This window comes from Mustela lutreola, chromosome 10, assembly GCF_030435805.1.
Source record: "Mustela lutreola isolate mMusLut2 chromosome 10, mMusLut2.pri, whole genome shotgun sequence".
Classification (NCBI taxonomy): domain Eukaryota; kingdom Metazoa; phylum Chordata; class Mammalia; order Carnivora; family Mustelidae; genus Mustela; species Mustela lutreola.
Genome location: NC_081299.1, coordinates 31,035,270 through 31,047,954, shown reverse-complemented (window position 1 = coordinate 31,047,954; position 12,685 = coordinate 31,035,270). Strand labels below are relative to the sequence as shown.

At 40.7% G+C, this 12,685-nt stretch overlaps 1 protein-coding gene across 1 annotated transcript; it reads right to left on the bottom strand.

Annotated features, from left to right (window-relative positions):
• Positions 1 to 588: 588 nt before the first annotated feature.
• LOC131810485 (zinc finger protein 684-like) lies at positions 589 to 11,834 on the bottom strand. The gene is made up of 4 exons (XM_059138503.1): positions 11,815 to 11,834; positions 1,564 to 1,710; positions 1,367 to 1,478; positions 589 to 1,153 (listed from the first exon to the last, which is right to left on the bottom strand). The coding sequence occupies exons 1-4, from the start codon at positions 11,832 to 11,834 to the stop codon at positions 638 to 640; spliced, it is 795 nt and encodes a 264-aa protein (XP_058994486.1). The 3' UTR covers positions 589 to 637.
• Between the last annotated feature and the right edge of the window lie 851 nt (positions 11,835 to 12,685).

The following is a 12,685-nucleotide window of genomic DNA, read 5'->3' as shown; positions in this document are numbered from 1 at the left end:
GTACAATTCATTGGCATTAAGTACAGACACAATGCTGAATAACCATCACCATAACAGATATAATTTTGTGTTAAGTGCATAGCATAGGGATGCCTCGGTGGCTCAGTCGGTTAAGCTGCTGCCTTTGGCTCAGGTCATGATCCTAGGGTCCTGGGAATCAAGTTCTGCATTGGTCTCCTTACTTGGCAGGGAGCCTGCTTCTCTCTCTGCCTCTGCCTGCCACTATGCCTGCTTGTGCATGTGCTCTGACAAATAAATAAATAAATAAATAAAATCTTTTTTTTAAAAAAAGTGCATAGCATGTATTTCAAACCTATAGTTATACAAATTTCTTAATCAATGCATACATTTGTATAACTCGTATGACAATCAAATTGGGGCAGTACATATATTTAATTGTAGTCAGCTTGATGCCTTGATTTTTTAATTTTTTACAATTTTCTCAGTTTTATGCTATACAGTAAAATTGTCAATTTATAATCCAAAGTTTTCTATAATCTTCTCAATAAAATTAGTAGTATCACAGAATATGGATTTCAGAACATGCTTTTCCACATTTATCCAATTCATAGTTTTTCTCATGACGAATTCTTTGCTGCTTTATTAAAAGGCTAATTAATTGTAAGTTTTCCCACATTCACATAGCTTCCATGTTTCTATGACTCCTTTGATGGAGAATGAGATGTGTCTTCCGGTTAAAAGATTTCCCACACATGCTGCATTTGTTTTGTTGCTCTGCTGTGTGAGTGAAGCAATGTTTAAGGAGATGTGACTTCTTGATGAAGGCTTTTCCACATTTAGTACACCCATGGGGTTTCTCACCTGTATGAATCCTCTGATGCATGACTAGCATTGAGGAGTCTGCAAAGGCTTTGCCACATTCTATACACCTGTATGGTTTTTCTCCTGTGTGAATTCTAAAATGTTTATAAAGGGATGAGCTATACCTGAAGGTTTTCCCACATTCCTTACATTCAAATGAGTTCTCAAGTGTATGCAATTTCACATGTTGGGTAAAGGAGGAGTGCCAAGTGAACGACTTCCCACACTGAGGGCATTCGTAAGGTTTCTCTCCCGTGTGGAGTCTCTGATGGACCACCAGTTGTGCTTTATGCATAAATGCTTTCCCACAATCATTGTACACATAGGGTCTCTCTCCCCCATGATTTTTTTTTAAATATTTTATTTATTTATTTGACAGAGAGAGATCACAGGTAGGTAGAGAGGCTGGCAGAGAGAGAGAGAGAGAGAGAGGGAAGCAGGCTCCCCGCGGAGCAGAGAGCCCGATGTGGGACTAGATCCCAGGACCCTGAGATCACCACCTGAGCCGAAGGCAGCAGCTTAACCCACTGAGCCAACCAGGTGCCCCTCCCCCATGAATTTTTTGATGAGCTATAAGGTGTCCCTTACTGCTAAAGGCTTTCCCACAGTCATTGCATTCAAAGGTTTTATTTTTCCTTAGATGTTTCTTTTCATGTCTAATGAGACGACACTTCTTTTGGAAGGCTTTCCCACATTCAGTGCATCCAAATGTTTTTTTTTCTTGCAGGTTTTTTTCCATGCCTAATGAGACAAAACTTGTTTTTGAAGGCTTTTCCACATTCCTTGTATTCATAGGAGTTTTCTCTGATGTAATTTTTATTGTAACTGAGCAAGTGTGAATTAGGTTGCAGACTCTTTCTATTTGACTCACATCTATGTTGTATTTGTCTTGAAGAAAAACATTTTGTATTCAGATTACAGTTCTGGACTCTCTTCTTAGTCAGTGTTTTCTCAAAGGTGAACATATCTTGGTCCAAAAATTGTCTTTGCTTCCTAGCGCATCATTAAGTAAGCAGGTAACTTCTTAAAAAGTGTAAAATGAAACATTCCCAGTTACTGTTTTCAACCTCATATTATAAAAAGAAAAAATTTAAATTATATAATGTCAGGGGCGCCTGGGTGGCTCAGTGGGTTAAAGCCTCTGCCTTCAGCTCAGGTCTTGTGGATCGAACCCTGCATGCATTGGGCTCTCTGCTCAGTGGCGTGCCTGCTTCCTCCTCTCTCTCTGCCTGCCTGTCTGCCTACTTGTGATCTCTGTCTGTCAAATAAATAAATAAAATATTTTTTAAAAATTACATAATGTCAGCAAAGATGCCTATTCTGACCACTTCTCTTCAACATAGCCCTGAAGTCCTAGTTAGATCAATTAGGTAAGAAAAAGAAATAAAGACATCCAAACTAGAAAGGAAGATATAAAAATATCTCTGTTCACAGATAATATGATCTCATATGTACAAAACCCTCAAGATTCCACCAAAAAAGTATTAGAACTAATACACAAATTCAGCAAAGTTGTAGCATGTAAAGTCAACATAAGAATATCAGTTGTGGGACGCCTGGGTGGCTCAGTTGGTTGGACAACTGCTTTCGGCTCAGGTCATGATCCTGGAGTCTCGGGATCGAGTCCCGCATCAGGCTCCCAGCTCCACGGGGAGTCTGCTTCTCCCTCTGACCTTCTCCTCGCTCATGCTCTCTCTCACTGTCTCTCTCTCAAATAAATAAATAAAATCTTAAAAAAAAAAAAGAATATCAGTTGTATGGGGGGTTAAGGGGGTGGGAGAAGAATAAACGAAACAAGATGGGATTGGGAGGGAGACAAACCATAAGTGACTCTTAATCTCACAAAACAAACTGAGGGTTGCTGGGGGGAGGAGGGTTGGGAGAGGGGGGTGGGGTTATGGACATTGGGGAGGGTATGTGCTTTGGTGAGTGCTGTGAAGTGTGTAAACCTGGCGATTCACAGAACTGTACCCCTGGGGATAAAAATATATTATATGTTTATAAAAAAATTTTTAAAATTTTTAAAAATATCAGTTGTGTTTCCATACACTAAAACAAACAATCCCAAAAGGAAATTAAGAAAATCATACTATTTACAATAGTATCAGAAAGAATCAATTAGGTAACCAAGGAGGTGAAAGACTTGTATACTAACACTACAAAATACTAATAAGAGAAATTAAAGGCAAGTAAATATAAAGGCATCTTGTGTTCATGGACTAGAAGACTTAATACTGTTAAAATGTCCATACTACCGAAAGTGGTCTACAGATTCAATGCAATTCAGTGGCAAATTTTGCAGTAATAGAAAAAAAAATTCTAAAATTCATATGGAACCAAAAAGGACTCAAATTGCTAAAATTTCTTGAGAAAGAAGAACAAAACAGGAGGCCTGACACTTCCTGACTTGAAACTATGTTACCAAATTACAGTGATCAAAACTGTATAGTACTGGCATAAAGACAGACATATAGACCAAGGGAACAGAAGAGAGAACCCAGAAATAAACCCATGCTTACATGGTCTTCAATAAATGAGTCAAGACTACACAATGGGGAAAGGATGGTCTCTTCAACAGCTGATGTCTGGGAAAACCAGATATCCATATGTAAAAGACTGAAAATGGACCCTAATTTTACACCATATACAAAAATATACTAGAGACTTAAATGTAAGACCTGAACTATAAAACTCCTAGAAGAAAACATAGGGGAAAATTTTCATATGATTGGTTTTGGCAAAGATTTCTTGCATGACTCCTAGAGCACTGGCAGCAAAAGCAAATACATACACGTGGGACCACATCAAATTCAAAAGCTTCTGTGCAGCAAGGGAAACAATCAGCAGAGTGAAAAGACAACCTACAGCATGGGAGAAAATATTCTAAAAACATTTATCAGATAAGAGGTTAATATCCCAAATCTATAAGGAACCCCTACAACTTAAGCAAAACAATGGGCAAAGGACTTGAACAGACCTATCTCTAAAGGAGACATAACTGGTGTCTCCTTACAAGATTCTTACCTTACAAGATTCAGCAAACATTTACATCTCAGCATGAAAAATCGTGTGCAGACCCAATGGTGAAGAGGTATATGAAAAGATGTTCAATATCATTAATCACGGAAATGCCAATCAAAACCACAGTAAGATCACACCTCGCATCTGTTAGGATGTCGATTATAAAACAACAACAACAACTAACCAGTATTGGCAAAGATGTGGAGCTACTAGAACCCTGGTGCACTGTTGGTGGGAATGTAAAATGGTGGAGCCACTGCGGAAAACAGTATGGAATTTCCTCCAAAGTATCAAAAATAGAACCACTATACAATTCAGCAATCCCACTTCTGGGCGTTTATCAGAAAAACTGAAAACAGGATTTCCTAGAGATGTTTAAACTCTTGTGTTCACTGAAGCATTATTCACAATAGCCAAGAATTAGAAATAATCTAATGTGGGGCGCCTGGGTGGCTCAGTGGGTTAAGCCGCTGCCTTCGGCTCAGGTCATGATCTCAGGGTCCTGGGATCGAGTCCCACATCGGGCTCTCTGCTCAGCAGGGAGCCTGCTTCCTTCTCTCCTCTCTGCCTGCCTCTCAGTGTACTTGTAATTTCTCTCTGTCAAATAAATAAATAAAATCTTTAAAAAAAAAAAAGAAAAGAAATAATCTAATGTTAATCAACAAATAAAAGGATGAAGAAAATATAGTATGCACACACACATGCTTTTAAAAAGAAAATCCTATCACGAGCTATATGTATGAACCCTGAAGACATTAGACTAAGTGAATAAGCAGGACACAAAAGGATAAATACTACAAAATTCCACTCATAGGAGGTATTTAAAAACAGTCAGACACATGTGGGGCACCTGTGTGGCTCAGCTGGTTAAGCACCTGACTTGATTTAGGCTCAGGTCATGATCTCAGGGTCCTGGGATGGAGCCCTATATCAAGCTCCATGATCAAGAGGGGAGTCTGCTTGGGAATTCTCTCTCTCTCTCTTCCTGTCCCTCCCTACACTCACGCACTCTCTCAGATCAACAAATCTTAAAAAAAAAAATGACCCAAACATAAATTGCTGTAACAGCACTGATCCCTGTAACAGCACATTCATCTTCAGCCTGTAGTGAGTACCACCAGGGAAAGGGGAGGGGATTCGGAGCAATTCCTCCCATTACGTTCATCGTTCCGAGTCTGCAGCTCAGTTATACAGGGTAACAAAAAACTACTATGTACTTGACTCAGAATTAAAATTTGGGAAAACAAAAATCATATTCAAACGGTCCCACTATATACATAAATATACATCCATATATATGGGAAGGGAGAGAGGAAGAGAAGGAAAGAGAGAATATAAGGTCACTGAGCATTGCTTTGGTCTCATGTATTCAGTTTATACAAAAGGAAACTAAACTATGGTCATATGAAAACTACTACTGCATTTACAACAAATCTCGTACATAAATACACAGCCCAATTTTTCTTTCGTAGTCTGTGCCAGGCAAACCTTTATCCAAGGAATTGTTACAGCTTATTGTCTAGGACAAGGCTAAGAATTCGCTGATTGGGTATCCTTTTTCTATGACTGCCAAGATTCAGCAAACATTTACATCTCAGCATGAAAAATCGTGTGCAGACCCAATGGCCTTCACATCAGCTTTCTAAGTTTGTGTTCAATATAAATGTCTATCTATATTTTTCCTGTTTCTTATATAGTAATACTTTCCCATGTCAGTATGTGGATTCTTATTAAGTCACTGCAAATCCACCAAAAAACAAAGTGAAATCTGAATGAATAAATGGATGCACAGATGGATGGATGTCTTGTCTGGAAACTGGTAATTTTCTGATATTCATGGGAAAGGACACAGACCTCTGAAAACGAGACTTCGGGGATTTCTCTGACTTTCCAGCCTAGAAATAAGTACTCATATGCCAGCTACAGAAAAGGCTGCTTGGAAGTCAGGGAAGTCCAAATTCTGGAAGAACCAACACATCTACTTTAAATTCTAATATGATCATCGGAAACTTGGACAAGATGTTCTTTTGGGTAGATGTACACATTTCTTCCCTATTGATCTATTATAACTTACTGTTCATTTCTTACCTAGTGATTCATTTTCCACCCAGAAATTTATCCTAAAGAAATAAAATGGAATGGATGCAAAGATTAAAGCCTAGGCTGGGGAGCCAGGCAGCCTGGCTTCAAATTCAGCTACTCCACGTACTAGCAGTGTGACCCTGACAGAGTTATCCTAAACACTTTATAGCTCACTCTTCTTATCTGAAAAATGCTGGTAATATTAGTCATAGGATTTTGTCAAGATTAACTAAGTTAATACTTGTAAAGCATTCACAACAATATATGGTGCATGGTAAGCACTTAGTAAAACCGTAATTATTTTTAAAAATAAGGAAGGAGAGATAAAAAGTGATGTTCTCACATCATTGTTTATAATATGAAAACACTGAAAACAGCCTAAATATCCATTAATATAGTGGTGATTTTTAAAAAATGCTATAGGAAGAAACTGTTATGGGAAAAGGTTCCATTTATATTTGTAGGTGAAAAAAGTACATAAAATATGTAATACGATCCTTCCCTGCACTTTTTTTTTAGTCAAGCTCTTTCTTTTTCAGCTTTCTTGAGGCAAAATGGACAAACAAAATTGTAAGATTGAAGGATACAACATACTGACTTAAATGTGTGGGAGGGTCAGTGTCCTTAGAATTTCTCCATGGTTCGCTGGTTCCATCTGAGTCCAGGCTGATCCTGTTTGCTTTGAGTATGCACTTTTAAAAAATATACACACAGGGACACCTGGCTGGCTCAGTCGGTTAAGTGTCTGCCTTTGGCTCAGGTCATGATCTCAGGATCCTGGGATCAAGTCCCACATCAGGCTCCCCGCTCAGTGGAGAGCCTACTTCTCCCTCTGCCTGCTGCTCCCCTGCTTGTGCTCTCTCTCTCTCTCGGAAAAATAAATAAATAAAATCTTTTAAAAAAAGCATTTGGTGAGATATATCATATTTTAAAAATATGCACACAGAGACATGCAATCTTGGCAGCTATATATCAAAATGTAAATAATTACTATTTAGGGTTACAGAGAGAAAGCAGGGTCCTATGTAACTTTTATTTTATACTAGTACTTTCTAAATTTTTTATAATGCATTACTTTTTCAAAGATATATGTACATATATACATACACACATTAAAAAAAAACAGCTATAACATATATAATTTACAAAGATACAAATTTTAAGCCAAGGTCTGTCTCTATACTATCTTGGTTCCACCTCTTCTAATCTCACCTACTTCAATCTTCCAATCACTCTCTTATAGCTCACCCTGATCAGACCTTCCGCTTTCTTGCTGCTCTTCCAAAATACCAAGACTGATTACTCAGGATCTCTGTATATTTCGTATGCTTGGACTGTTCTTCCCCAGAAAAAGCCCAGATACTACATAGCACTCCCCATGTCATTTAGCAGTGAGGCTTTTCTTGACCACCTCATATAAAATAGTTTCCTCCACTGTCACCTTTGGACACCCTTACTCCTTTTCCTCAGAGCACAGATTATGTACATGTTCACTTGGGCTTCGTTTATTTCCTCCCATGAAAAGTAGATTCTGTTCACCATGGTACACCAAGCACCAGAACAGTGTTTGGTTCACAAGATACTTAGCAAATGTTTGCTGAGTGAATTGATGGATAAACCTCTCTTAGTGTTGGTCTTCTTGCTAGGCATTTTCTGAACACCCTTATTAAGCAACTTGGGCCCAAAGGAACTGGGAGGCCAGAAAAAGAACAACCGTCTGGGAATTAAAGACTGGATTTGGGGCCTGACTTAGTCATTAACAAGCTGTGAGGTTGCAGGCATGCAATGGCCATCTCTGGGCTGATTTTATTCCTTCTTAAAATGAAACAGAACTAGAAGATTCCTAAAAGACCTTCTAGCACTACCAGCCTGTGGTCACTCTGTAAACTATTTGTGCATTTAGGTAAGGGGAGAAAGGGAATCAGTAGCCCCAAAAGGCAACTGTCACAATAAACAGTATGGAGCCAGTCTAATCTTGAAAGATCCAACGGACCAATAGGAAATGAAGGGAAAACATCTGCACGACTGTGTTTTTGTGAGAGCCCAGGAGGAAGGGAGAGGGAGGGAGACAAGGACGGAGGGAGGGGCGGCAGATGGGGAGAGAAGGAGAGAACTTGTTTAGCAAAGAAAGTTTCTTTGGGTAGTAGTTCCTGTTTCTTTCTTTCCTTGATCATATCCTCCTCCAAGTGAGTTTCCTTTTCCTGTGGGGCCTGACCACATACACCCAACTCTCCGTTTTTATGTAAGTCTCACCTCTCTCCTCAAACACTTGACACCTCTACCGACAAAGTCCTTGAAGGCAGTCACTTGCAATGCCATGAGTCAAGCCCTACTCTCACTAGACAGGAGGGACACATGTTGATTCCCGTCTCTCCTGAAATGGGATAAAAGGTCACAGGTCAAGAGCGTCTCCTCCCCTTTCCTTCTAGAAAAAATGGACTGGATGACAGACAAGCAACACTCCCACCGGAACCTTCATACTGGGGCCCACGTCTGTCAACTCACCATCACCTGTGGCCCTAGGCGGGTTTTGTGTGGATGGATTTTACCCAGGGCTGCTGGAAACTGAAACAGGCAGGAACATGCGAGAGGGACCCACCGGTTCAATTACACAACCTTCCTGCAGAGACACCAAGAGTTCTCTCAAAAAACGGTGATTAGCTCTCACTGCTCAGAAACAATGCCAACTAACTTCTTTGTTGGAGGCAGAGTGCTACGTTGCAAAAAGAAAATGAAATCTCAGGTAAAACTGCTACAAGTCTGAATACCATCGCTTCCGCTTGCTGGCTGTGTGATTTGAAGCAGGTAACTACCCTCCTCTCTGTAAAACGATGAGGACACTCACATCGCAGAGTAACCACGATAAGTAAATACTCTTGAAAAGTGCTGAACCGTGTCTGGCTCTGGGTGTACTTGTTCTCGCCCCCACCACCTTGAGGGGATTTACAGCCGTTTGCGAGTCAAAAGCTCCTGGAGTGAGATGAGGTTCAGTTCCACGCCCAGGCGTGGAGTCCGTACCCAGCGCACAGCACCTACAACACAGCGACGCACTGACCCGCCTCACCCCGGCCAGACCCGGGCTCCGCCTCAGGGAAGCGGGAGGCCAACCCATCCTCGGCTTCCTCTGAACCAAATGGTCCCGTGCAGAAGGATTTCCTACAGTTTTACTTCCTTTGCATGAACCAACAAGCCAGTCTTTGCTCTTCAACTGTCCCTCCAGCCCTTCAGGGTCACCGGCAGCTCCGCACCCAAACAAGCCAGACAACTCAGGACACTTCCGGAAGGCTCCCTACGCGTGCGCAGAAGTAGCGACCCACCCACTTTCCCAGGGTCCTCTGGGGAAATCCTCTGGGAAATCTCACAAGCCACGTGGAGTTTTGGTCCCGAGAGCCTTAGGGGTTTCCTCTTCTCCTCGTGGAGATTTCTGCTTTGGTGGCACTTAAGCTTCATGGAAGAGCTCTGGTTATATTGGAGGGAAATGTGTACGTAATTCTTAGTTATTAATATAGACATGACCTATAGAAAGCATATGCCTTATCCACATGGCAAATAACAGTAATTTATTAAAAGCAAAATATACTATGGCCAAGTAATTTCTTCTTTCATTTTCTTTTTAAAAACAAGATATTTTGAGTAACACAGGAATAGCATAAATACGTTTTATTTTAAATAATTTTAAAATATAAACTGTGATGTATTAGAGCCCCGTTAAAAAGTTTGGGTTGTGAGTGTGTGTGTGTGTGTGTGTTTTGTTTCAGGCAGCCTAATTATGAGTATATTTTCAAAGTTTTGTATGTGTGTGTGTGTGTGTGTGTGTGTGTTTAAGATCGATTTATTTATTTGAGAGAGAGCGCACGCAAGCATGGGGAGAGGCAGAGGGAAAGAGAATCAGCTCCAAAGCGGACTCCCTGTTGAGCGTAGAGCCAGAGGCAGGGCTCAATTGGAGGACCCTGAGAGCATGACCTGAGCTGAGATCAAGAATTGGTTGCTTAAACCACTGAGCCCCCACCCACCGCGCCCCCTCAAAGTGTGTTGTGATGTGTTGTGATGTGTGTATACACACACACACACACACACACACACACACCTCTACATATAGTCTTGCTATAAAGGAACATTGGCAAGAAGGGAATTTCAAGTTTCACTCAGAGAAAAGACTTTGTAAGTGGAAAGAGATTTATTTTAAAAAGAACATTATTGGGGCACATGAGTGGCTCAGTGGGTTAAAGCCTTTGCCTTCAGCTCAGGTCATGATACCAGCGTCCTGGGATCGAGTCCCACATCCGGCTGTCTGCTCAGCAGGGAACCTGCTTCCTCCTTTGCCTGCTTCTCTGCCTACTTGTGATCTCTGTCTGTCAAATAGGTAAATAAAATCTTTTTAAAAAATTAAAAAACATTATCGAGGGACACCTGGGTGGCTCAGTCAGTTAAGCGTCCAACTCCAAGCCTCTCTCAATTTATCTTGGTAGGGAATGGAAAGTGGTAAATGAGGCCAGCAGCTTTCCCCCTGGGACCCCCTTGGTTGATCTCATAGCAGAGTGCCTCCAGCTCCTGCACAGTTGCCCCTCCTACTGTGCATGGTGACCAGCAGCTTTCCCCGCTTCCCACAGGAGTTACTAAGCTCCCAGTGAGACACCTCCCAATGAAGAGCTTCCCCACTACCCCAAGGGGTGGATTTCCAACAGCTTCTGCAGGTGCAATGGCACAGCAACTTCTCTGCCATTCTGTGAGCCACGGCTGAGTTTTTACCACCAAGGTCTGGATCTCAGCACCAGCTGGGGGAGTGCTCTTCCTTTGGACAGTCTATCTGATCCCTAGAGATAGTGATTCTGGTTTCTGTGATTCACTTAAAAAATAATTTGAGAGTGAGTGTATACTGGGAACAAATATAAAAAAAGAAGACTGGCCTTGAATTGCTGATTGTTTAAGTAAGAAGCAGATACATGGATGGGAATTCATTATACTGTTCCCTCTATTTATGTGTGTTTGAAAATTTCCATTACCTAAAGTAAATAAAAGTAAATAAAAAAGAAAAAACAAAGCCCTAAAATTAATTCCAAACAGAAGAAAATGAATCTAACTGCATATTTAATCAGTAACAAACATGTAAAGAAATGAAGCAATTTAAATAACTTTGAACACGGTACAGAAAGCATACAGTACTGGTGCTGAAACTCTTCTCCCACGTCCTGTCCCTCACTGGAGAAACTCCAAAGTGTATTTAAGACAATAAGAAGGAAGGGATGCCTGGGTGGCTCAGTCGGTTGAGCATCTGTCTTCAGCTCATGTCATGATTGCAGGGTCCTGGGATTGAGTCCCACATCGGGCTCCCTGCTCAGTGGGGAGCCAGCTACTCCCTCAACCTCCCGCTACCCGCCCCGCCCCTCCCCTGGCTTATTCTGTCTCTCTCTGACATTTAAATATATAAAAAAGTTTTAAAAAGACAATGAGAAGTGGGTAGAGGGCTATGGCGAGTGAAGGGCAACTGAGTGGGTCAAGGTGGCAAAAAGTGTCCAGTGGTATGCTCTAGCTCACTGGAAATTAGTTATTTTTAGTTTGCAAAGGAAATTATTAAAATAATGGGGCACCTGAGTGGCTCAGTTGGGTAAGCATTCCACTCGATTTCTGCACAACTCATGATCTCAGGATTGTGAGATCAGCCCTGCATCAGGCTCTTTACTGGGCATGGAGCCCACTTAAGATTCTTCCTCTCCCTCTGCCCTTCCCCTTCCAAATTTAAAACAAAATTAAATAAAAATAAAAGATTAAAGTGCTTCTGGAAAAATCATAATGGAAATTATTCTTCACAGGTGAATTTAACCCATTTGCAGTTAATGTTATTGATAGGCTATTATTTATTTATGTCTTTTTTGTTTACTCTCTCTTTACCTTTTTTCTGCACCATTCATGTTTCCTGATCACTGTTGGATTTATTAAGTTTTCATTATTCCTCTCTTCAGATACATTCTATTTCTATGCTTTCTAGTTACCCTTAAAGTCTTTTACATCTTAGAAGGCCTAAACATTCTCCCTTTTTCTAGAACATGAGGACTCCCAAACTCAAACTTCCCTTTTCCACTTTTTGTTTACTTGTTTTCATTACAGTTTTTATATTTTATTGTTAAAATGAACATATATGATATAATCAGAAAAATGAACAGTTTCATGGCGGTGGCGGGGGGGGAGAAATGCCAATTCACCATCCATGTATAAATAAAGGAGAGAGAAGGCATTTTTGAACAATTTTTTTATAGAGTTCAAAAAAAAATCTAGGTCTGACAGACTCTCAGAGGTGGGGAAAATTAAGGGATTTCTGACCTAAATGCTCTGTTTCAGCCACAGAGCACAAATAGACTAGGGAGTTCTGGGAATCCAAGATGTTTGGATAGATCCAAGCATTGTTTTGTTTTTCTTCTTGCCAGAATCTTGTACAGCCCAACAATGAGGTCAGCAACAAGAGCTCTCTAGGAAAGAGTTTATATTTGCCCAGTACTGGAAATAATTTTATCTTCTACTCATATTCCTACTTCCACTTACAGGAGGGAGCAAAATAATTCATGAAACCCAGATTACATGCGCCCTGATACATTACAATCAAAACTCCTTTGTTTTATTCCCTTATTTCCAGAGCAGACCATTGCACACTTCTTGCCACCTTGACCTACACATCAGCTCTTTTAAGGGGCCTCACAGAATGCTGGCAAAGAAACCCCTACTTCCTCTCTTCCTGTAGCTTTAAGTAGTTTGGGGTTTCTCAGAT

Coding starts and splice junctions, on each gene's coding strand:
- LOC131810485 (XM_059138503.1), bottom strand. CDS start 11,834: ATGAATGGTGCAGAAAAAAG. Junction 1,479..1,563: donor AACAAGTTTTGTCTCATTAG/GCATGGAAAAAA, acceptor TCGTCTCATTAG/ACATGAAAAGAAACATCTAA. Junction 1,154..1,366: donor AAAAAATTCATGGGGGAGGG/GCACCTGGTTGG, acceptor CATGGGGGAGAG/AGACCCTATGTGTACAATGA.